General features: G+C 45.1%; 2 protein-coding genes across 6 annotated transcripts in view; one reads left to right on the forward strand and one right to left on the reverse strand.

Annotated features, from left to right (window-relative positions):
• Window positions 1–26,435, reverse strand: part of LOC135238142 (neurexophilin-2) — a 101,850-nt gene that overhangs the window by 37,721 nt on the left and 37,694 nt on the right. The window lies entirely within an intron of this gene.
• On the forward strand, window positions 8,461–10,677 carry LOC135238224 (uncharacterized). 4 transcript variants are annotated; one of them, XM_064305981.1, is made up of 4 exons: window positions 8,461–8,778; window positions 9,178–9,657; window positions 9,852–9,927; window positions 9,992–10,677. In XM_064305981.1, the coding sequence occupies exons 1-4, from the start codon at window positions 8,641–8,643 to the stop codon at window positions 10,522–10,524; spliced, it is 1,227 nt and encodes a 408-aa protein (XP_064162051.1). In that variant the 5' UTR covers window positions 8,461–8,640; the 3' UTR covers window positions 10,525–10,677. The 4 variants fall into 4 exon arrangements, 3 of the variants coding, with proteins under 3 accessions (XP_064162051.1, XP_064162053.1, XP_064162052.1); XM_064305983.1 differs by having other exon boundaries at window positions 9,406–9,657; XM_064305982.1 differs by lacking the exon at window positions 8,461–8,778 and having other exon boundaries at window positions 8,785–9,330; window positions 9,406–9,657.

The raw sequence follows: 26,435 nt of genomic DNA on the forward strand, positions 1-26,435 counted from the left end.
GGTCGCCATGGATCGGTACCTCCGGGCATTACCGCATGAGGCAAAGAAGCTGGCCGGGCAGCATTCACCACAGAGCCCTGAGGACCTGGTGGAGCTGGTGGAGCGAGTCGAAGCCACGCAAGAGATGCTGAAGGCAGGACCGACCGAGCGCTCCCTCTTCCGTCCCCAGACTGGAGGTGACCGGAAGCCGACCCCACCGGACTCGGCCCAGGCCCGAGGGAAAATACCCACCCTGCTGCCCACCTCTGGAAAGTCGCCCTCAGATGTGTCCATGCCCACCGACCCGGCCCCCATTCCAGCTAGCTTGCCCCATGGACGGAGTGGCTTGGCTGCGGAGCAATTCGACGCCCTGTACCAGGCTGCCAGAATTGTCCAGAGGGGGGGCAGAAGAGCCCGAAGGAAGGGAACCGGGTCATGGCCCCGACGAGCCAAACCCCGTGTCCATCCATCAGGCCAACCCTATTCTGCCTGGCTGGGAGAACGGGTTGGAGTAAGCGAGGTGGCAGAAGAAGCTGATGGGGAAGGTGAGCTCGTACCCCCCTTAACGATGTCCAATCTCCCTCCCCAGGCACAGCGTAAAGGACAGTTTGGCACCGCGCAAGTCCAGGATGACCGGTTGCGCCACTGCTGGAGCCAGGTGCGGGTCCTTGAAGGGGTAAAGAGGGGAGAAGGACCCCTAGAAGCAAATTACTTCTTGGTGCAACACGGGCTGCTATACTACCACACCACGAGACGGGGAGAAGTCCGGGAGCTGTTGGTCTTACCCCGCCAGTACGTGGCCACCGTCCTACAGCTGGCCCACACACACATCCTGGGAGCTCACCTGGGCATGCAGAAGACCCTAGAGCGGGTGGCAGACCGCTTCCACTGGCCAGGAATGCGCAGAGCGGTGGAGGATTACTGCCGCAGTTGCGAGGTGTGCCAACGCACCTCCCGGTAAGGCCACCACCCGCCCTCTAATCCCTCTCCCCATTATAGAGACCCCTTCGAGAGGATCGGCCTGGACCTGGTCGGACCCCTGCCCAAGTCAGCCCGGGGACACAATTACATCCTGGTCATCCTGGACTATGCCACCCGCTATCCGGAAGCCGTGCCCCTCCGCGTCGCCACCTCCAAGGCCATTGCTCGCGAGCTGGTGCACCTCGTCAGCCGGGTCGGCATACCAAAAGAAATTCTTACGGACCAGGGCACTCCATTCATGTCCAAGATAATGGCGGACACATGTCACCTGCTGCGAGTACAACATCTCCGTACGTCAGTCTATCACCCGCAAACGGATGGGCTGGTCGAGCGGTTCAACCAGACGTTGAAGCGGATGCTCCGGAAGATAGTCGCTGCTGACGGCAAGGACTGGGACCAGGTCCTGCCGTATGTGCTCTTCGCCATTCGGGAGGTGCCCCAGGCTTCCACTGGCTTCTCCCCTTTTGAGCTACTGTATGGGCGGCGGCCGAGGGACTCCTGGACCTCGCCAAAGAAGCCTGGGAGGAACAGCCATCACCGCACCGGAGCCTGGTCGAACACGTAGAGGAGATGCGCTCCCGCATATCAAGTGTCATGCCAGTGGTGCGAGAGCACATGGTGGAAGCACAACGCGCCCAGCAGCGGACATATAACCGGCCCGCCCAACCCCGAGAGTTCCGGCCAGGTGACCGTGTCCTTCTACTCGTACCCACCCCTGAAAATAAGTTTCTAGCCACCTGGCAGGGACCCTACACAGTCAAAGAGCGATTGGGACCAGTGAACTACCGCGTAGACCAGCCCGGACGCCGGAAACCGCAGCAGGTATACCATGTGAATCTGCTCAAGAGGTGGGTAGAGGGTCCTGCAGCAGCAACGGCGGCGATGTTCACCACCGAAGAAACAACCCCTGCGCCCCGGGAGACTGTGCGATATGGTGCTGACCTGAGCCCCCGCCAGGTCCAAGAGGTGAGAGAACTGGTTGACCAAAACCGTGATGTGTTCTCCCCTCTCCCAGGTCGTACCACCTTAACGGAGCACCATATCCGTACGCCAGAGCGCACCGTGGTGAACATACGCCCGTATAGGATCCCAGAAGCACGGAAAGCGGCCGTCGTGGAGGAGATTGAGAGGATGAGAGCAATGGGAGTCATTGAGGAGGCCTGCAGCCCTTGGTCGAGCCCCATAGTCCTCGTGCCTAAACCCGATGGCTCCCTGCGCTTCTGTAACGACTTCAGACGTCTCAACGCTGTGTCCGACTTTGACGCGTACCCCATGCCCCGGGCGGATGAGTTACTCGAGCGACTGGGTGAGTCTCGCTTTATAACAACCCTGGACCTAACCAAAGGTTATTGGCAGGTCCCCCTCACCCAGTCGGCCAAGGAGAAGACTGCCTTCACCAGCCCGGTGGGCCAGTTCCAGTATCGGGTCCTGCCGTTCGGGCTCCATGGGGCACCAGCAACGTTCCAGCGCTTGATGGACGTCGTACTCCGGCCACACCAGCGCTATGCAGCAGCCTACTTGGACGATGTGGTAATCCACTCCCGCACCTGGGCCGTCCACCTGATTCATGTCCAGGCGGTTTTGGGGGCACTGCGACAAGCTGGCCTCACCGCCAATCCCGCCAAGTGCTGCATAGCGCAAAACGAGGCACAGTATCTGGGCTACACCATCGGTCGGGGCCTGCTCAAGCCCCAAGATAAGAAGGTGCAGGCTGTGAAGGACTGGCCCCGGCCCGCCACCAAGACCCAGGTACGTGCCTTCCTGGGGTTGGCCGGGTACTACAGGCGTTTTATCCCTCATTTCTCCTCCACAGCCGCTCCTTATCTGACCTCACACGAAAAGGGTCACCAGAGAAACTGCTGTGGGGCCCCGAGCAGGAGAGGGCGTTCCAGGACCTGAAGGCCGCCCTGTGCTCGGACCCGGTCCTCCATACCCGGACTTCGACCGGCCCTTCCTGGTCCAAACGGATGCGTCGGAGACGGGGGTGGGCGCAGTTCTGTCCCAGGTACACGGCGATGAGGAGCACCCCGTGTTATTTCTGAGCCGTAAGCTCCGCCCGAGTGAATCCGGTATGCTGCTGTGGAGCGCGAGGCCCTTGCCATTAAATGGGCCCTCTCCGCACTCCAGTACTACCTGCTCGGGCGGAAGTTCACTCTGGTTACAGATCACGCGCCCCTCCAGTGGATGGCCCGGGAGAAGAACACCAATGCCAGGGTGACCCGCTGGTTCCTGGCACTCCAGCCCTTCGACTTTGAGGTGGTCCACCGTCCCGGAAGGCTCCATGGGAACGCTGACGCCCTGTCCCGCCTGCACACACTCTGGGCGGCCGCGGCAAGCACTGGTGGCGGTTCGCTTAGGGGGGAGGGATGTGGCGTGGATCGGGGCATGCCCCCGCAGTGCCCCTCCCAGCCGGATATGCATCAGCTCAAACCTACCACCAGGCTCGCAGTTCAGGACCCAGGACAGCACCACTCTGCGAAGCCCAGCCACAGGACCCTGGAGAGCGGCAACCGGGAAATTCCCCAACTCCCTCATTGGCCTTCAACACACCTGAAGTCAATGAGGCCACACAGCTGCCGCTACTCCAGGGAAACGAGCTGGGAGCTTAAGAGGAGGCCTTTGTCTCCCTTGAGCAGAGGGGGTTTTCGGGCGAGAACAGAGCGGCGAAATATCTGTTTGTAAAATTTGTACTTGTTTTGCAGAGCCAGCGGAGACGCGGGACCACATCCCTCTTCGTGCTTCAAAGAGGGATCCCCTAAGCTGTCTCCGGGTCATCACTACCTTAACTTCAGTTATTTTGCTTTACTTTGATTTAATTTAAAGAAGAAACTTTTGGTTGTTGAGTACGGCTTTGACTTGCGTGCTTAATTTGGTTTGATTAAAGAGCCCTGTTGGGCTATTTTTCCCCAAACCTCCGGTCTGTGTATTTCTGTGCCGCCCCGCCTGCACCGTCACACCCAGTACGGTGCCACAATACATACATACATACTACACACACACACACACCTACTCACTCACACACACACACACACATACAAACTCACATACACACAGAGCACGCTCACACACACACACACACACACTCACACATACACACATATATACATACTACACACACACACACGCACACACATATATACATACTACACACACACCCATACAAACTCACATACACACAGAGCAGGCTCACACACACACATACACACACACAGAGCAGGAACACACACACATATCCACAAACACAGACACACACACACCACATGCACACACATATATACAGACACACACCACATGCACACACACACACACACACAAAGGAGCAAATGCATAGGTGTGAGCAAAAACAAAGTGCACACTGACTTAGTTCCTCTAAAAAAATGTCTTTCTATTTTTTGTTGAAGTTAGCACCAGTAGTGGTAAATTCTGGGGCAAAGTCAAAGGCAAACCAGACATCCATTCCCAGAGCGTTCCCAGGGGGGTTGCCAGTTCTCTCCCACAATGCATCACACAGGAGGTGTGACCTTACGACCAGACGGCATTATTTTCCTCCTCTTCAGTCACAGTCCATGGTCACAGACAGACCCTTTGCTGAGGAACTGAGCCTCATGTGTCCACGGCAACAGCTCCAGCAACAGCACCGGCAACTGCTCGGAAAAACCTTCGCTTTGCCTCTCCCAGTTGGAGGAATCCAGCTCCAATCCGGCTGTGAGCCACAGTATAAAATATTACAAACCTCCTTTACTCAAAAATATTTTTGAAATGTAAACCTTTTTGGAACAAATGTGTACTGAATATTGTCAAATATTTTATAGAAAAAACAGTAACAGGCCCTCTCAGCAGGAATAAACACTGTGTGTGAGAGTACTGTCCACCAACATTCACTCAACAGAGGCAACGTAAGCAACTGGCTGCACTTTATTCAGAGTGGGTCTGCATGACACCTTTCCTAGCTCTATAATACGGCATAACCTTGTCATAACCATACATAAACATAACCAAACGTATTATAAAACAAAAATATGCCACATCATTTGAAAGCCATTTGTTGTGTTAAAGCTGGCTATTGTATTCATGTTCATTCTTGACAGTACTTATGAAGCATTAAGTAGCACTTATTATGCTACATATGACAGACTTAGAGCAGAATGTCATTGGTCATGCCTTCATTGTTATGCTACATATGACAGACTTAGAGCAGAATGTCATTGGTAACGCCTACATTGTTATGCTACATATGACAAACTTAGAGCATAATGTCACTGGTAATGCCTACATTGTTATGACTGTGAGGCCAGCTGGAATGGGACTCCCTCATGAAGTCCATCAAACCTTTCTGACCCCCCTGTCAGTCTATCCATCTGTCCACCTCTCCCTCCCTCCCTCTTCTCTCTCTTTACCTGCGCAAACAATTTGAGAATGCTCTTCATAATCAATATCTTTCACCGGCGTGCAAATCTGCAATACAAAAAGAATTACAGGAGGGTAAAATAGATCAGAATGACATTAGAATATAGGGCTGTGGGGTCTCTCTCTGTCTCTCTCGGTCTCTCTCTCTCCCCCCTCCTCTCTCTCTCTGTCTCCCTCTCTCTCTCTCTCTCTCTCTCTCCTATTGCCTGAGCACGCGTTAGAGCGGTAGAAACGGCTTCTCCTGGAGCAGGCTAGGCCCTGCCTGATCCGGTGCGACCTGCTCTGGTAATGAACAGCTGAAGCTGGAGAGGAGCTCTTCCGCAGCAGCTAGCTGAAGCTTAGCATTCCGACGCCACGCACGTGCACACGCTATATATATTTCATAGGCCTATATTTCATATTCAGGCTCAGGCTTGCCCTGCGCTCATCTTTATTTTATCTTTTTGGATGTTTTTAATTTTGTCCAAGATTATTATTTCTTTTCTTTTCTTCCACCCCTTCTTCCCTCTAGCTCCCCCCCACCCTCCACACCTCTTCCTGTTCCCATCGACCGCTCCTTGGTATCATATTGCTCATTCTGTCCTTTCATATTTCATAACGTCTTGTACGGTAGAGAGGGCATATATAATATATACGCACACAGGAACCAGTGCACGGTCTCACGCATGCTATAGATTATATATAAGCCCATAGTCCTTTCTGTCAGTGTGTCTTTATGCAGTCAGTGGGCAAGTTTATTGGAAATATTTCTCAACCACCTAGATGAGCACCGCAGTTCTGAATTCAATTTTAAAAAAATATGATGCAACAAAAACACAAGAATTTTTATTTGTTGTTCTTAAACAAAAACTAAAAAAACCTGACGGTGACAATGCCCCTTAAAAACACAGTGGAGCTTCCCTTCCTGTCTCCAACTCAGAGGCTATAAGTTTGGGTTCATAAATCAGAGCTATTAAGAAAAAACTGAGTGTAACTCTCTCTCCATCTGAACCTCGTTCCCCCATCGCGATATCCTGATATTGTACTCGGTGATTTGCATCAGGTGACACTTCCTCTTGTGTTATTGGGTGCTGTTAGGTGTCATTTCCTGGCATGGTGGTCCCTGGGGCAAATGCTGGGCTTTAAAAGCTATCAGCAGTCATTACAAAGCCTCTCTCTGGGGCAGATTTAATTCAGAATGACTCTAAGCCAATCAGTGCACTGTTGCTCTCTCATTTCACTGTGACACCATTATTAACCAATTTGTTTGGAAGCTTTATATACTGTGACAATGGCCACTCCCTGCAGCCGGAAACCAGTACAGTGTCTGTGCCTCGGTCTGTACCTGTCTATGACCAGCATTTCTGATCTGGTCTGTGATTGTGAGTGTCTGCTTTGGTCTGTACCTGTCTCTGACCTGGTCTGAGATTGCGCGTCTGTGCCTTGGTCTATACCTGTCTCTGAAAAGCATTTCTGATCTGATCTGTGATTGTGTGTCTGCACTTTGGTCTGTACCTGTCTATGACCAGCATTTCTAATCTGGTCTGAGATTGTGTGTCTGTGCCTCAGTCTGTAATCTGGTCTGTGATTGTGAGTGTCTGTGTCTTGGTCTGTACCTGTCTCTGACCAGCATTTCTGATCTGGTCTGTGATTGTGAGTGTCTGTGCATTGGTCTGTACCTGTTTCTGACCAGAATTTCTGATCTGGTCTGAGATTGTGTGTGTCAGTGCATTGATCTGTACCTGTCTCTGACCAGAATTTCTGATTTGGTCTGAGATTGTGTGTCTGCTGCCTTGGTCTGTACCTGTCTCTGACAGGCATTCCTGTCTGGTCTGTGATTGGGGGTGTCTGTGCCTTGGTCTGTACCTGTATCTGACCAGCATTTCTGATCTGGTCTGTGATTGTGTGTCTGTGCTTCAGGTTATATCTGTCTCTGACCAGCATTTATATGCTATGCAGGGCTGGGTTTGGTGTGTATATGCCTGTTTCTATGTATTTGTTGCATGTGTGATTCTGTGTCTGTCATTGCATGTGTCTGGGCCTGTATGTAGCGCATGTTTGTAATTACGTGCCTGTCTGTACAAGTCTGCAGTGTGTAATTCTGCATCTGTAACTGCCTGTGAGACTTGGTTCCCTTGGCGATGAGCAGTCAATCACAGCAGCCTTCTGCAGAACATGGTGTGAGCTGTCACTCAGGGGGCAATGTCAGAGGACACAGGAGCACCAGCAGTCTCACTCAACTGGGCTGAGCCACCGCAGTTAGATCAGCTCCACATCACACTGAAGTGTGTGCACGAGAGCAGCATCTGCACGGCTCTCTAGATATGAGCCAGTGCACAATACATACAGCAAAGGAACAAAGCATGCATATGACCCTGTGACGGTCTCCTACCTAATGACAGAAGCAAAACAGGGCAGGATTGGTTAGGGCTGAAGCTTAACAAGGCTGGGCATGGTTAGTACTGAAGCTAAGCAGGGCTGGGGTTGGTTTGTACTGAAGCTAAGCAAGGCTGGGTTTGTTTAGTACTTAAGCTAACCAAGGCTGGGTTTGTTTAGTACTGAAGCTAACCAAGGCTGGGCTGGGTCAGTACTGAAGCTAAGCAGGGATGTGTTTTGTTAGTACTGAGACTAAGCAGGGCAGGGCTTGGTCAGTACTGAAGCTAAGCAGGGATGTGTTTTGTTAGTACTGAGACTAAGCAGGGCAGGGCTTGGTTAGTACTGAAGCTAAACAGGGCAGGGCTTGGTTAGTACTGAAGCTAAACAGGGCTGGGCTTGGTTAGTACTGAAGCTAAACAGGGCAGGGCTTGGTTAGTACTGAAGCTAAACAGGGCTGGGTTTGGTTAGTAATGAAGCTGATCAGGGTTGGGCTTGGTCAGCACTGAAGCTGAGCAGTGCTGGGTTTGGTTAGTGCTGCAGCTAAGCAGGGTTCATCTTTGTTAGTACTGAAGCAAAGCAGGTCTGGGCATGGTTAGTACTGAAGCAAAGCAGGTCTGGGCATGGTTAGTACTGAAGCAAAGCAGGTCAGGGCATGGTTAGTACTGAAGCAAAGCAGGTCTGGGCATGGTTAGTACTGAAGCAAAGCAGGGCTGGGTTTGGTTTGTACTGAAACTCTGCTCCCTCTCAACCTCCTCTCTTGCTTCATCTGTCACTGCTGCCCTCCCTCCTCTCGAATCCTTCACTACCCTCCCCACTGATTCTGCATCCACCTCCCTACTTTCCTCCCTTACATCTGCTCTTGACTCCCTCTGCCCCACTGTCTCTAGGCCAACACGTCCATCTCCTCCCCGCCCGTGGATGTCCAATGCCATACGCACCTCCAGGGTTGGACTCCGTGCAGCAGAGAGGAAGTGGAGGACATCCAGAGATGCTTCAGACCTCTCTGCCTACCAATCCCTCCTTGCAGCGTTCTCCTCCACGGTGACTGCTGCCAAGGTAAACTACTATCAAACCAAAATCCATAACTACCGTTCTAACCCTCGGCAACTGTTTTCTGTTTTTTCCTCTCTCCTCAGCCAGCCATCTGCACGCCCTCAGTCCTCGCTCACTGCTGACGACTTTGCAACCTTCTTTGACGAGAAGATTGCAGTCATCCGCAACTCCTTCTGCACTCCACCTCACCCTATGCTCCCCTCCCCTTGTCTCTCCACTCCTCTGCTTACGGTCACTGGCTCCCAACTCCCCACCCCTCAACCTGTACTCTCCCCCTCCCTCACCATTTCCCCTTGTTTCTCCGACTTCTCTCCCCTCACCGATTCTGAGGTTTCACAACTCCTACTTTCCCATCGCCCCACAACCTGTGCCCTTGACCCCATTCCCTCACCACTCCTCCAGGCAATCTCACCCGAGATTCTCCCATTCATCACCTCCCTGGTTAACTCCTCCCTGACATCCGGCTGCTTCCCGTCAACCTTCAAGAAGGCCCTCATCTCCCCCCTCCTGAAAAAGACTACACTAGACCCCTCCATCATTGGGAACTACAGACCGGTATCTCTCCTTCCATTTCTGTCAAAAACCATTGAACGTGCTGCATCAAATCAACTCTCTGTGTTTCTTTCACAGAATGAGCTCCTCGATCCCCATCAGTCTGGATTCAGACCAGGCCACTCGACAGAGACCGCACTCCTCTCTGTCAACGAAGCTCTCCACGCAGCCCGAGCAGCCTCCCTCTCCTCCGTCTTATTACTTCTGGACCTATCGGCAGCCTTCGACACAGTCGACCACCCCACCCTCCTGTCCTCCCTATCTGCAATGGGGATCTGTGGCACAGTCCTCAATTGGATTGAGTCTTACCTCTCAGATCGCTCCTTCCAGGTAGCCTGGGCTGGTAAAGTATCTGCGCCACACCCCTCACCACCGGAGTCCCACAGGGCTCGGTCCTTGGTCCTCTCCTCTTCTCTCTCTACACCCAGTCCCTTGGCCCTGTCATCACAGCTCATGGTATGTCTTACCATTGCTATGCTGATGACACACAACTGTTTCTCTCCTTCCCACCCTCTGACACACAGGTCTCAGCCCGCATCACTGCCTGCCTGAGTGATATTCAGAGCTGGATGGTCCGCCACCATCTCAAGCTCAATCCAGGTAAGACAGAGCTCATTTATATTCCGGCTCTTAACTCCCCTCTCTGATCTCTCTATCTCCCTAGGTAATACCATCCTCACACCATCACCCTCAACTAGAAACCTTGGCGTGGTGATGGACAACAGACTGTCCCTCACCGAGCACATTTCAGCAGTGACACGTTCATGCAGGTTCTTCCTGTATAACATCCGGAGGATCCGCCCCTTCCTCACAACTTACTCGACCCAACTCCTCGTCCAGGCAGTGGTCCTGTCCCGCCTGGACTACTGTAACTCCCTGCTTGCTGGCCTCCCAGCATCATCTATCAGACCCCTGCAACTCATCCAGAACGCAGCAGCGCGTCTGGTCTTCAACCTCCCCAGACATTCCCACGTTACCCCCCTGCTCACCACCCTCCACTGGCTCCCCGTGATGGCTCGCATCAAATTTAAAACATTAGTGCTTGCCTTCAAAGCAGCCAGGGGGTCAGCCCCTCCCTATCTACGTCAACTCATCAGACCCTACACCCCAGCTAGACCTCTCCGTTCTGCTGCCACATGTCGCCTGGTCCCTGCCCGGCTCGCACCAGCACCCGGTCACGCCTCCTGTCTGTTCTAGCCCCACGGTGGTGGAATGACCTTCCTGTGCAAGTCAGAACAGCAGAGACCCTGGCCGTCTTCAAACGTAGACTGAAGACTCACCTCTTCAAGCTACATCTCACCTCATCACCCCCCACTACCCTCTAACATCCATTAAACCTCAACTGAGTAACCACGCGTCATGTTATTTTCATGTAACTAGGTTCATCTACAACTAGGTGGCTGGGGGGTGGGAATTTATATATATTTAAAAAAAAAAAAAAAAAAAAAAAAAAAGGGTACAATTCACACTTTTTGCAAAGTTATACCTATTGTAGCTCTCTTGCAGGAATGTTGTAAAGCGCTTGTCTCTGAGTTTTGTAATGCACTTGTTGTAAGTCGCTCTGGATAAGAGCGTCTGCTAAGAATCTATAATGTAATGTAATGTAATGTACTGAAGCTCAGCAGGGCTGGGCTTTGTTAGTACTGAAGCAAAGCAGGGCTGGGCTTTGTTAATACTGAAACTAAACAAGGCTCTGTTTTGTTAGTACTGAAGCTAAGCAGGCCTGGGCCTGGGTAGTACTGTGGCTAAGCAGGACTGGGCTTGGTTAGTGCTGAAGCTAAGCAAGGCTGGGTTTGGTTAGTGCTGAAGCTAAGAAAGGCTGGGTTTGGTTAGTACTGAAGCTGAGCAGGGCTGGTAATGAAGCTAACCAGCGCTGGGATTAGTTAGTACTGAAGCTAAGCAGGGCTCAGCCTGGTTAGTACTGAAGCAGAGCAGGGTGGGGTCATTCCTATGTTCCCAGGGTCCTATGTTCCCCAGCTCTACATATGTGGTCTCCCAGGGTGCTATGTTCCCAAGATCCTATGTTCCCCAGCTCTATAGAGACCTTCAAAATCAAATAAAATGATAACCATTGGTTTTGTTGTGTTTATATAGCTGTTTTGCAGCCTTGTTCCAATAAAAAAAAAAACTGGATAATATTTATGAAATATTTTAATTTGATCCAAACACAATAGGAGGGTTAATGTGTGTTAACAGAATATTGAACTGGGGAACTTAGGACCCTGGAAACATAGGACCCTGGGAACATAGATACGCTCCCAGCAGGGCTAGGCCTGGTTAGTACTGAAGCCAAACAGGGCTGGGCTTGGTTAGTACCGAAGCTAAGCAGAGCTGGCCTGGATAGAGGTGAGTTGGAAGATATCCTGGGAAAACCAGTTTGCTTAAGGTGGTTTACATTTCGGTTGGGGGCAGTTCACCTCCCGTGTTATGCAAATAAACCCTGGAATTCAGTCTACATTCATTCCTAAATTTGACTTACAAATAAAAACAAGATTTTTCACAAACCCAATTTGGTTGGTTCAGGATTCTCTCCGATTAACTGGCCAACCTTAACTAGCGAATAAAAGAGTATTTCGCTTGTGCTTACTTGTGAGTCAAAGACGAATGTTGACTGAGCACAAGCCAAACTGAAAAGCCCAGTACAGGGAGAGCCCGGCTGTGTGCTAGCAGATGCTTTCAAACTAAGTGGCTCACACTGGTCATTATAGATCCCCACGACACTTATCACAAAGAGTAGAGGTGTCTTCAGTCTAGGCAAAATGCCCAATTACGCTCATTCCACTCTGCCCATTTACCATCTAATCTTCCTCTGTTATAGCCCCCTGAGCTCCAGCAGAAAAAGGGTTTAAATATTTGAAATTTTCCTATAATAAGAGTGCCTTGGATGACAAAAAACATGTTGCAGTGAAAAATCTTTTAATAACTATTATGAATTTTTATTGAATGTCCCCAGTAGTGTTGATTTTTGCATAGTAGAATATGTGGTATTTCGAATTAAGACAAAAGACTCATGTTCTCTACAGGAGAAATCAGAGGATGGGTGTGGTTTCACAGTTGGTTAATAGGTGTGTTTCTATAACTGGTTAATAGGTGTGGTTCTGTAGCTGGTTAATAGGTGTGGTTCTGTAGCTGGTAAATAGGTGTGGTTCTGTAGCTGGTTAATAGGTGTGGTTCTGTAGCTGGTTAATAGGTGTGGTTCTGTAGCTGGGTAATAGGTGTGGTTCTGTAACTGGTTAATAGGTGTGGTTCTGTAGCTGGTTAATAGGTGTGGTTCTGTGGCTGGTAAGTAGGTGTGGTTCTGTAGCTGGGTAATAGGTGTGGTTCTGTAGCTGGTGTGGTTCTGTAGCTGGTTAATAGGTGCGGTTCTGTAGCTGGTGTGGTTCTGTAGCTGGTTAATAGGTGTGGTTCTGTGGCTGGTAAGTAGGTGTGGTTCTGCAGCTGGTTAATAGGTGTGGTTCTGTGGCTGGTAAGTAGGTATGGTTCTGCAGCTGGTTAATAGGTGTGGTTCTGTAGCTGGTTAATAGGTGTGGTTCTGCAGCTGGTTAATAGGTGTGGTTCTGCAGCTGTCTCCATTCCTGTGGAATCCAGTAGAAAGAGATTGCTGGTTGGGGTCCACACAGAAAAATTCAGGCTAGCACATGCACTATACTTCATTATTACTACCCTCATGTCCACCAAGATAGATAGTATATAGGGACTATATTATAGTACTGTGATATATATAGTATGGAGACAATAATACTACAGTAGCTGCTGCGCTTAGCAACACTGACACTCAATATTGCAGTTCACAAGCGATGACATCACTAATAGCAAATGGAAGATGCTTCATTGCCTAGCCCTGGCCCTCCACTGAGGGCTGTTTGTTCCGACTGTATCATACTTTAATAATATATTTACAGGTTCTATACTGCATCCTGTGAAGTAACCCCGGATAAGGGTTTTCACTGAAATAACAAAACACAACAACAACAACAACAACAACACGACTAATACTATTACCACCACCACCACAGCCACTAATAATAATAATAATAATTATCATGTAGTATTGTACAATGGTTTAAAGCACTACGCTTAGTTTTTCATGTATACACTAAATCATGTGGTGAAGGAACAGGACCAACATAAATAAAACTGAATTGACTTTGATTGACCTTTGTGTTGTCCTCAGTGGTCAAAAATTACCGTTTTCTGAGTTTAGTAGCAGTGAAAACCCCCTACATTTAATTTTTCAGCATGAAATTTGATGGGTTTTCCTGACTGACCCAATCATCGGATAATTAAAGATTTTCCATTTTTAAAAAGCAGTACACCATCAGGGCACACAGATCCTCTTATAAGTCTTCTGAACCCTGCAGTTATGAAATCAGAAGATGTAATCGAGGTTAAGCACCACACATCTATTACAGCAACAAAAAAATAAAGCAGCGCAGTGCAGACTAAAGTCTCTCTGGACTGTGAAGTAGGAAAACAGCTATCGACCAATTTATTGATGAGTGACAGGTTGTTAGTACATGAAAATGTTGATTTAGGGTTTAAAATTCAATGAGGGGGCTTTATCACAGGGGGACCTGACTGGGCCATTTTTAACCTGGTGGACGTACAGTATAAATACGGAAAGAGTTAAATGAATATTATACATCTTTCAGTGAGGCTAATATAGAAAGCTAATGCAATAAGTAGAATCCACACCATTCTTGCCATGTCTTTTCCGAGGAATATGCAATATCTAAAAGCAGTAAAGAAAACATCCTTATCTTACATGTACATGCTAACTTACAAATGACTATAACAACCAAATAAAGAAATTGAGGTTCTGAGACCAACTATACAGAAATGTGAGTGATAAACAAACCACATATCAGAGTGGTTTCTGATAGACCAGCCACACATATACAGAAATGTGAGGGTTTCTGATAGAACACACTCAGATGGCAACCACCAATATACAGAAATGTGAGGGTTTCTGATAGACCAGCACACATTGAATGAATCATAAACCTATACAGAAATGTGGGGCTTTCTGATAGACCAGCCACACATATACAGAAATGTGAGGGTTTCTGATAGACCAACCACACATATACAGAAATGTGAGGGTTTCTGATAGACCAGCCACACAGAATGATTCTACAAGAAATGTGTGGGGTTTCTGATAGACCAGCCACACATATACAGAAATGTGAGGTTTCTGATAGGCCAGCCACACATATACAGAAATGTGGTTTGAAAAGGGTTTTCTGATAGACCAACACATATACAGAAATGTGAGGTTCTGATAACACCACATATACAGAAATGTGAGGGTTTCTGATACACCACACACAATACAGAAATGTGAGGGTTTCTGATAGACCCACACATATACAGAAATGTGGGGTTTCTAGACCAGCCACATATACAGATTGAGGTTTCTGATAAACAAACCGCACATATACAGAAATGTGAGGGTTTCTGATAGACCAGCCACACATATACAGAAATGTGAGGGTTTCTGATAGACCAACCACACATATACAGAAATGTGAGGGTTTCTGATAGACCAACCACACATATACAGAAATGTGAGGGTTTCTGATAGACCAGCCACACATATACAGAATGTGAGGTTCTGATAGCCAACCACCATATCGAAAGTGAGGTTCTGATAGACCAACCACACACATACAGGTGTTTCTACTCCCTGTGGGCACAAAACAATTCTCCAAAAAATATATATATTTTTAAAAAATTTTCAATCTTTTAATTTTCAATTTTCAATTTTCAAGTGTTTTGGCAAACACCTTTGAGAGAGCATAACTCAACACTCATCCAGTGTAGACAAGCACGGGGCACATTTTGGGGCATATTACATTACACTACATTACATTACAAGCATTAGGTAGATGTTGTTTCCCAGAGCACTTTATAATGCTAATATCAGTACAGTTGTCCAGTTAGCGCACTGACAATCAAATGCATGTTCTGGTAATACAATTAAATCTGTGAGAGTAAAATACACAACTAGTAATCACCAATTAATTATCCTTCAAGGTCAGTGTGCAACGTTTTACAGTTTTTCTCAAATGTTTACACACTAAAACTGGAACTATGCACACGATGGTGAAAACTTGAAGCTCATGTGTCAACAACAGAGACTATTTCTGTAAAACTCTAAGCACAATTCCTTTGTTTTCACTCACATAGCAATTCTAAATCACATTTTTGCACAACTCTACACAAAAAATCTCATCATTTAGCACAATTTTCATAATCAAGCCTTGTTTGTTCACATGGAAAACACTGGCCTTCAAATGCCAAACTCTAAGTACCAATTGGTCTCACTCATGCCACACCTGCTCAAACTCAATTGGCTAAGCTTTTCAATTATCTGTCAGAGCATAAAAGAGACATCAGGTGACCTCTATTGTGTTGGAAAACAATGGAGCAACACGCAGCACAGAGAGGTAGAGGTAGAGGAGGAGGTGGACGTGTACGAGGTGGACGAAGAAGAGGGAGACAAGCTAATATTTCAAATGAAATACGTGCAACTTTGGTTGATCATGTATTTGTTTTTTGTTTTTTTTTACAGCAGGCCTACAAACTACGATTTTTATTTTTGCAGTCTGCTGAACAAAGATTTGCTTTGTTACCTTTTTGAATTTGTTCATTGATTTCATATATGATAACAGATCATTACATCCATTGACCAGTCTAAGCATGTTCTAGTTTTGAGAAGACACAAATGTTATCTATTTTGGCAAAACTCATAATTGCACTGATAAGGAAAATGAAAAAACACTTCTAACAATGTTCAGTATGACTCACGATGGAACCTGGGTTGTGAGTGCAGCCCAACTGGACCTCATTGGCAGGACAATACAGTAAATGTGCATTGTATCATACACATTAACAACAGCACTCAAAGTGACAGTTCACACACTTTGCTGTACTGAACTGAATTAGAATTAGGTTTACCTAGCAAATGCACTATTTATATGATGATATATTTACTGTATCGTATCATGGCAACAATCTTTATATTTACTGTAAAATTGCAGCCTATTTTGGGACCCCTCGAAAAAAAAACTAAAACTTCAAAAAAGGAGAAAAAATAAGCAATTCTTACACAATTTTATACACTTGAATATGTAACATGACCTCGTGAGGCCAAAACATATATACAGTATTTTGATGGTTGTGTTTTTAAATTTATTGCACCAGTGTGAAATCAATGCTCAATAAGACCTATTCATATGAGGCCTGCGTGAATCATTTTGATGGAAAAAGTCAGTTTTGAGAAGAGAGAACATAGTTTCGAATGCATGAATGCATTTTGCAAGAGATTTGTGTAGTTTTGGCAAAAGGTTAACTGTTGCTGTGCTGTGTGTGTAGAGTTTTGAGAAATTGAGCTATAGTTTCAGAAAACGTGTTTAAACAATTGAGAAAAACAAAAAAATCTGAAAATAATCATGTTGAATCTGGAGCCAACAGAGAATGAGATTCAGTCTGAGAATTGTTATACTTCAGTACCTTGTTTGTATCCCCCACCCCAACCTACATGTATGAGTATACACACAAATGTACAAATACATTTCCTCTCCTGTTCCTGTTCTTATATGAATGCAAGAGCTGCCCCATCTTGAGGACTGAAATACGGTTTTCATGGCCAGCAATGAACCGACCATTAGCATGTCTGTTCAACCAAAATCGGTTATTTAGCTACAGCAATACAGCCTTGCTGATTGCATTTCTAGTTATTAGACTTATTTCATGCTACACCAAAAAATAAAGTTTTCTATTTCTGTGAAAAGTGTTTTGCAAATGTGCATAGTATTGTACTAGAAATTAACAAAGTGAAATCATCAGTTTCAATACCAAAGCATGCACTTTACATCTCACATGCAAAACAAAAATATTAGCTATTTTCACAGTCACTCAGGTACATTGCACAATGCTGCACGATAAAATGTGCCGATGTTCGTATTTTCTACTAACCTTCCTCATGATTCAGTAAGAAACAGACTGTCAACTTGGTGCAAATGCATGAATTATTCACTCTGTCAGCCAGGAACAGCACATGACATCACCACGTAACATGGCTGTTCTCACGTCAGTCAGTCAACGTTATTTAACCTTCCTTATAAAATGGGTTGTTTCGATCCTGGAAGCCGATGAGCGACAGTGATTGCAAATCCAATGCAGTAACAATCAATCAAACGGCCTGTTTGTGAACAACATCTCATGTAAAACACGTTTTCAACGTACAAAAATGCCATGTTACACACATACAAAGCACTGTCTAAAAGTCTTCAACTAAGTCTGTAAGTATTACTTCAGATCTAGGCCTGCCATTAAAAGTATTGATATCAAAATTGTGCCAAGTTACATGAAACAATATTGGCTAGCTCACACACATTAAACAAGCTGTATTCCACAGGAATGCTGCCCAATGTTTCCTCAATTTTTCCAAGTAATTTGGCCCTGTGTGTACAAACATGCAGTGCATTAATGGGGCAAACATATGTGTGGATAGGTCTGTAAGATTGTATATTTATTTAATAGGCCTCAATATGTGTAAGTAATATCTGTATTTCTGTTCCACCACCCCCCCCCCCCCCACCCCCACCCTTATTCTGTAGTGCGAATGATTGTGTTTTTTTGGTATAAATGTGTTTATAAATGTGAATTTTACATGCTGCGAGGGAAATGTCTCCATGGGGATAATGAAGTATTCCATGTATGTGTGTATGTACGTACAGTACTGTGCAAAAGTATTAGGCACCCTAGATTTTAAATATAATATATAGTATATATTTGGTCTTAGATGTTTATTTTTTGTTTTCTGCATTAGTGTATCAGTAGAAAAGAACAAATTTGAGATTTCCAAACATGAATTTTCCAAAAAATGTAATTTTACAGATACATTTTTGTATTTTGTTAAATAAAGTAATATTTTAAGTAATAGACTACTTTTCAGATAAAAACTTGATCAAGGGTCTCTGGGATTGCCTGGAGAGCCAGAAGCAAGCGAAATAGCCAACATCTGCAGAAGAACTGTGGCAAGTTCTCCAAAATGCTTGGAACAACCTACCAGCCGATTTTCTTGTAAAACTGCAGGACAGTGTACCTAAGAGAATTGATGTAGATTTAAAGGCAAAGGGTGGTCACACAAAACATTGATTTTATTTAGTTTTTAACTATTTACTGCTCTTTATATATATTTTTCCATACTTATAACCTTTCATTTCATTATTTTTGAAAGCATTTTAGCTGTACAGCATTTTTTTCACAGGTGCCCAAGACTTTTGCACAGTACTGTATGTATGTGCAGTATTTATTTAATAATCAGTATTTATTTGAAATTAGAAATATACAAGGACTTGTACATTTTGTAAAATGAACTTAACAACATATAAACATACGTTTTATGGAGGAATATCCTTTCTTTAGGTATTGTCCTGCAGTTTCATACAGTCATGTAAATGGCATGCAGATGCATTTTTTGTGATTCGACAGTTTAGTGTGACACAAATTCTGAATGACAACATTGTCTTCAGATGGTAAGATTAAGAAAACACAGGGCCAAATTACTTTAAAGAATTTAGTAAACACAGGGTATCATTGCTGTGGATTACAGCTTGTTTAATTTGTGTGAGCTAAGATAGCCAATGTTGTTTCATGTAACTTGGCACAATTTTGATATCAATACTTTTAATGGCAGGCCTAGATCTGAAGTTATGACTTATAGACAGTGCTTTGTATGTGCAACTTGGCATTTCTGTACATTGAAAACGTGTTTTTCATGAGATATCGTATCTTTCTGTACTGTGTTTGCTATGGGTTATACTAGTTATAGTGATAATAGGAATTAATATATAAATGTAGGTAACGAGAGACATGCATACACATGCATGCATGGTAACCCGCATTGTAGATGAAAGAAAGACAGGCATGAATTCTATTATTTTTCCTTGACCACGAATGACAAACAAATTGAAGCGTTCTGTATTTCAGGGGTGTCTAATACATCGATCGCAGAGGCTATGCTGGATTGTTTCCTAGATTTGATAAAGCCAGTATAATGTTCTTGTTTAGAAAAAAAATTGTTGGTTATGATATTACAGCAATATGCAAAATGAAATGAAATTTTGCCTTTGGAGATTAAGAAGTATGAAAGACGGTACAATTGCAACAGTTTCATAATCCAATTAAAATCTAGCAATGTTATATCTCAAGTGTACGGTTTAATTGGGGAAATGGTGAAGCAACGAAAATTTGATGCTGAAGGTCGCGTTTTTAAAGAGAAATGGATGGAGGATTACTTTATTATGTAACGGAAATACAAGGCTGTGTTGTATTTTGAATGCAGTCATGGCTTTGGGGGTGCTACATGCTACATGGAGCCTTATTTATTGTTTAATTTCAATGTTGATGCAATTCCCATTCATTGCCACTAGGGTGAACACTACCACGCTACACTTTTAATTAGTAACCAGTGGAGATTTCAACAATGAATCACTGGTGTCAAAGCTTTCGTGTCAAATCATGTTTCGCGCCAAAGCTAATTCAGTAAATAATGGCTGCAGATTGAAGTCATCACTTCAAAAACAATAATAATAATAAAATAACATTTAATCTGGAAACTACCACACCACATAATACCCAACAGGAAAAGCATTCATTTGGGATTTAAGCCTGTAGGGCTAAGCCCCAATTAGTTTTATTGTATTTTTTTTTTGTTGTACATTTGCTCAGTTTCCTGTAAGATGGTAAATCTTAGAAACTTGAAACTTGGCACACTCATCACAAATGTATGAAATAAAGAAAAAATGAAATATCACCTCAATCGGTGCTGTAATTAAAGTTCAAAATTATACACTTTTTAAAGGTCATAACTCCCACACCCTATCTCCCCAGACAAAAGTTTTTTTTTTCTGTTGAATTTCACCAAACTTGTCAGCATTAGTGTACCTAACCATGCTTGCTAACCATAATCCAGCTATATTGGGCAAAAACCTGCTGTGATGGATGAGCTAAAGGTGAGTTTGAGATTGCCTTAATTGGTCAAATGCTGGGATATACTCAAACGTTACATGATAGCCCCTTTAACGTAAGACCATAACTCCAATACCCAAAGTCTAATTCACAACAAATTTGGGCAGCATATTCTTCAGAATGAATTGAACAAGGGTGCATGAAAGTCCACCATAATTAACCTATCATTAATGTCCATAATATTTAAAAAACATGGTTTTGCATATTATGGACATTAATGATGGTTCATTATGATTACTGATTTGCACCAAACTTGGTACATAGCATGAGTGTACCAAACTATACTTGGTAACTATAAAGCAGCTATTTTGGACACCTATGGGAGCCGTGAGGTAATGAATCATATTGAGTGTGGCCTAGCAGATTAATGGCCATAACTCACTTGCTATTCATCCAATCAGATTGGGTGTGTCTTGGCAGATTAATGGCTATAACACCCTGATTATTCAACCAATCAGATTGGGTGTGGCCTAGAAGATGAATGGGTATAACTCCCTGACTATTCATCCAATCAGATTGGGTGTGGCCTAGCAGATTAATGCCTATAACTCCCTGACTATTCATCCAATCAGATTGGGTGTGGCCTAGCAGATTAATGGCCATAACTCACTGGCTATTCATCCAATCAGATTGGGTGTGGCTTAGCAGATTAATGGCCATGACTCACTGGCTATTCATCCAATCAGATTGGGTGTGGCTTAGCAGATTAATGGCCATGACTCACTGGATATTCATCCAATCAGATTGGGTGTGGTCTAGCAGATTAATGGCTATAACTGGCTATTCATCCAATTCTCACAAAACTTGCACTGGTTTACTTCATGTGTATTGTTCCCAATAAGCCTCACCGTGATTGGTTAATATTTCTCTGACCAATAATGAATTTCCCATAGACATCCATAGTTTTTCAATGTTAAACAGGAAGAGTTCTCGTTTTCACAGACTGTGTATCATTGAACAGCAACATGTCATATTGCTTTAATATTCATAACTTCGTTTAATGCTTGAGATCCTCTGGGCTTTTACAGGTTGAAACCCCCGAACTGCTGCTTGGGGCTATATTCATTATTGTCCTCTTTTCATTCATTTTAATTAGTGTAATTCTCTTTACAGTGTATATGGTAAAAAAAAATTAAAAAAAAAGGTTATAATGAAATAAAATTATGATCCTTAAAATCAAAGTGTACCAATAAGTGAAAATTGCTTATAACACATTCAGAATGACTCCAGTCAGACTTGAAATCAAAAAAAAAAAGAAGCGGTAGAACCAAGAACAGAACGCTAATATCTACTGGAAATAAAGTCGGAAAATAGCTTCAGAATGAAGTGTCATCTATTGGGACAAGGTTCCAATAGTAATACAATTTTCATAAATAAATCCCAAGTGTGAAGCTACAATTATAATATTATTGATTTATTCAAAGAATTTAATATAACAAATCAATAAGTTCACTGGGAGAAACTGAAGCTATGTAGGGTATTGTAAAATGAAAAGCAGTGCTCTCCAAGTTGGCTATCAAAAATATCTACAAATATAAAATCCCTCCTTTTGGAATGGATACATGGTTTGTCCTGAGCCTACCTTTTTTAAAGAAAGGTAAAGTTTCTCACAGTATCTCAAAGTATTCACATTGTTTGTAGACTACAGAAATATGTACATCATTTATATTTGGAAAAAATGTCAGAAACATTCACAATCAATAAACAGTCAGAACTTTAAAATTTTAAATGCTGAACAATTATTTACAGCAAATTGATTTAAAAAATGTGTATTATATTCCAAAAACAACCACAAAGCATGCTTTACTGCTAAAGTTAACACAACAAATAATCTAGCCATCTAAATCATAAACAGTTATTTATGTGAAGTACACTTTCACATTTAAACTTCAGACCTAAATGCTATTACAAATTATCATAAAATGAATTAAATATTGTCTATTCACAGTGAGTGATACTTAATTTTTACACCACAAAATTATCCCAAAGATTTTCTTATGCTGTCAATATTGTCAAGCCACATACTCAAATTTAAGGGAATATAATAGTTCTACAAAAGAAAATGTAAGTCATACATTCTCAGACAAAAGACTTTCTTATCTCAGCAAATCTGCGGTACTGGTGTGAATATCTGACATGCATAAACTGTGTTTCTGCTTGGCTACAAATATAGACACAAACGTGCTCCTGGCGGCTTTGTGGATGGTTCAGATCTCAGATTTGCACGTAGCACGATAGTCTGGTGATCTCCAGCACCGTGAAGAGCTTCCCTCAGGCAGGGCCGACTGCGTATCACACACCGGAGATTCACTTTCTGGGAAAATCTCAGCTCAGGAAATAAAAGTTGTCATACCATCTGTTCTTTCAACACGAGGAAAAAAAAAATCTGCCGAGCATTATAAGCAAGATTCAATTTAGCAATCGCCGGTGTGTCTGAGAAAATGACTGATATATTAGTTGAATTAATCAGCTCAAATATTGTGACCTATTCTCAATTTGTTTTTAATCACAGATAAATGCTGGGCAGTTGTATTTTTTGTTCGTAAGTACATTTGTAATTTGTAAAAGAAAAACACCTTTTTGAATCTTCTTTTGCAGGGTGTTAGCACGATTAGCACTGAGCCCATATATTTGAATCAGAGAAGGAGCCGGTCACGGCTAGGCGGGGATCGTCCTGCACCGAGCAGCCAGGAGCACTCACTGCTTCATTTCAGATCCGATGCGCGGAATGAGCCCCAACAACGACAACCGCGTCACTGTCCAGATACTTACAAACTACACTGTGCGTATGTGTGCACGTTACACATTTAAATAAAATGCTGAATATTAAATGCTTACTTATTTAATATTATGTTTACTTGGTTTTCTATTTCTATTCAATTTTTATATTTATATTTTAAAAGTGCTTTCAAAACTGACAAATACATTTACTTTCTTGTATTATTTCTTAATGCTGTACAATACGAAATGAAATAAATACAAAACGTTTATTTATCCTGGATGAATGGATATTTTATACTGAGCTTCGTAGCGGTGTCATTTCAGAAATATCGCAGAGGATTTTAATTTCAGAAATAACAGCTTGCGTCAGACTCACGTCTCTTCATGTGAAAGGACAGGAGAGGTGAGGCGGGGCGTTCAGCAGTGAACAGGGGGTGCACGCGGCATTTTTTAACGCTGTCTCGTGGAGAAAAAAAGACTCGAACGCGGGGGAAACCACGCCTCCCGCAAGCGCGGACGCTCACAGAACAGCGTCGAGAGGGCGTAGCATTCAACAACCGCACTACGCACCCTGCTCTCACCTGACTGCGTTCAACAACCGCACTACGCACCCTGCTCTCACCTGACTGCATTCAACACTACTGCACTACGCACCCTGCTCTCACCTGACTGCATTCAACAACCGCACTACGCACCCTGCTCTCACAGAACAGCGTCGAGAGGACGCAGAATTCAGCAACCGCACTACGCACCCCGCTCTCACCTGACTGCATTCAACAACCGCACTACGCACCCTGCTCTCACCTGACTGCATTCAACAACCGCACTACGCACCCTGCTCTCACCTGACTGCATTCAACAACCGCACTACGCACCCCGCTCTCACCTGACTGCGTTCAACAACCGCACTACGCACCCGCTCTCACCTGACTGCATCAACAACCGCACTACGCACCGCTCTCACCTGACTGCATTCAACAACCGCACTACGCACCCTGCTCTCACCTGACTGCATTCAACAACCGCACTACGCACCCTGCTCTCACCTGACTGCATTCAACAACCGCACTACGCACCCTGCTCTCACCTGACTGCATTCAACAACCGCACTACGCACCCCGCTCTCACCTGACTGCAGGCGAGAGGACGTAGCATTCAACAACCGCACTACGCACCCTGCCTGACTGCGGGCGAGAGGGCTGACCTGGCCTGACCTGGCAGAGAGGCCTGACCTGGCCTGACCTGGCAGAGAGGACGTAGTTCTGCAGCAGTAAGAAGGCACTGAATCACCCGCAGATTACAGGCCCCGATTGATCAGGACTCAGCCTGGAGATCGCCCAGGCCACGCTCACAGGGTTTGTGACAGGGTTTTCGCTCAGGCCACGCTCGCCTTTCATCTATCTGCTCAGTCTGTACTTACAGTGCAGATGTCCCTCTCTTCTGCAATCACCAACCACTTTATAGAATTCAATAACTTTCTCTGACACATACACAGACACAGCCTCTCAAACAGACATGCACACACATACACACATACAGCCACACAAACACACACATACACACACACAACCACTCAAACACACACAAACAATCACACACACACAAAATGCATAAAGCTACACACACACACATGCACGCACACACACACACTCACACATAAAACACACACACACGCGCATGCACACACACACACACACACATGCACTCTCATGCATACACTCACACATAAACACACTCACATTCCACTCAACAATCAGAAAGAATCTCATTTCACTGACTCATTTAATGCGAAAAAAAACCCAAAAAAACATTTTCATCATGTACAATGTTTTCCTTTTCTACCATTAGAAATGTTTCACTGTAAATGTCTTGTCAAATGACACTTTTGACATTTATCGCGTGGCTGTAATTCACACTTCCTGCGCTGTAAATATTTTAAAGCCCTTCCCAGTGATTGGGTGGTCAGCTTTACTGCTGTCCTGTAAACATGTTTAATTCACAGCTGTGCTGTACTGTGGGCTGTGATCATGGGCTCAAGGTCTTCGGAGGTGACATCGTGCCAGCACAAGGACATGTTTTTTTTCCCAGTAATTCAGGTTTACAAGGCAACATGGCAGTTAATCTCTCAAATATCTCTTTCTAATCTATCTCTCTCTCCCCCCTCTCTCTCTCTCTCTCTCTCTCTCTCTCTCTCTCCCTCTCTCTTCCCCTCTGCCCTGTCCTGTGATTTATGTCTTCCCAAAGCAGGATCCAGAACAGGCCGAACCCCCCCCTGCCACCACCCCCCACCTCAGATCAGTGCTTCTCAGAACACATTACCGCTACCTTACATCAGCGGAGCTCCACACCCGTGTCCCAGAAGCGCCGCTCATCCTCTGGCTCCTCCCCTTTTAACTGTCTGCGTTAAGAGAGATCCAGTCGCAATCAGCTCTATGTCACAAACCCCGTTGCACGCGTGACGGTGAGAGACTGTAACAGTGTGTGTAACACACCATCGCCTAGGTGACGGTGAGTGACTGTAACAGCGTGTGTAACACACCATCGCCTGGGTGACGGTGAGACACTGTAACAGTGTGTGTAACACACCATCGCCTGGGTGACGGTGAGAGACTGTAACAGTGTGTGTAACACACCATCGCCTGGGTGACGGTGAGAGACTCTAACAGCGTGTGTAACACACCATCGCCTGCGTGACGGTGAGAGACTGTAACAGTGTGTGTAACACACCATCGCCTGGGTGACGGTGAGAGACTGTAACAGCGTGTGTAACACACCATCGCCTGGGTGACGGTGAGAGACTGTAACAGCGTGTGTAACACACCATCGCCTGGGTGACGGTGAGAGACTGTAACAGTGTGTGTAACACACCATCGCCTGGGTGACGGTGAGAGACTGTAACAGCGTGTGTAACACACCATCGCCTGGGTGACGGTGAGAGACTGTAAACATCGTGTGTAACACATACCACCATCGCCTGGGTGACGGTGAGAGACTGTAACAGTGGTGTAACACACCATCGCCTGGGTGACGGTGAGAGACTGTAACAGTGCGTGTAACACACCATCGCCTGCGTGACGGTGAGAGACTGTAACACGTGGTGTAACACACCATCGCCCTGGGGTGACGGTGAGAGAGACTGGTAAACATGTGGTGGTGAAACTACACCATCGCCTGGGTGACGGTGAGAGACTGTAACAGCGTGTGTAACACACCATCGCCTGGGTGACGGTGAGAGACTGTAACAGTGCGTGTAACACACCATCGCCTGGGTGACGGTGAGAGACTTCAAGAAGGAAGGACCGGAAACGGGTCCGGAGATCATTTATCGCCACTGATGGCAAAAGACA

Source organism: Anguilla rostrata, chromosome 13 (genome assembly GCF_018555375.3).
Source record: "Anguilla rostrata isolate EN2019 chromosome 13, ASM1855537v3, whole genome shotgun sequence".
NCBI lineage: Eukaryota > Metazoa > Chordata > Actinopteri > Anguilliformes > Anguillidae > Anguilla > Anguilla rostrata.

Coding starts and splice junctions, on each gene's coding strand:
- LOC135238224 (XM_064305981.1), top strand. CDS start 8,641: ATGTCCAATGCCATACGCACCTCCAGGGTTGGACTCCGTGCAGCAGAG. Junction 8,779..9,177: donor CCACGGTGACTGCTGCCAAG/GTAAACTACTAT, acceptor CCACTCCTCCAG/GCAATCTCACCCGAGATTCT. Junction 9,658..9,851: donor TCTCAGATCGCTCCTTCCAG/GTAGCCTGGGCT, acceptor TCTGACACACAG/GTCTCAGCCCGCATCACTGC.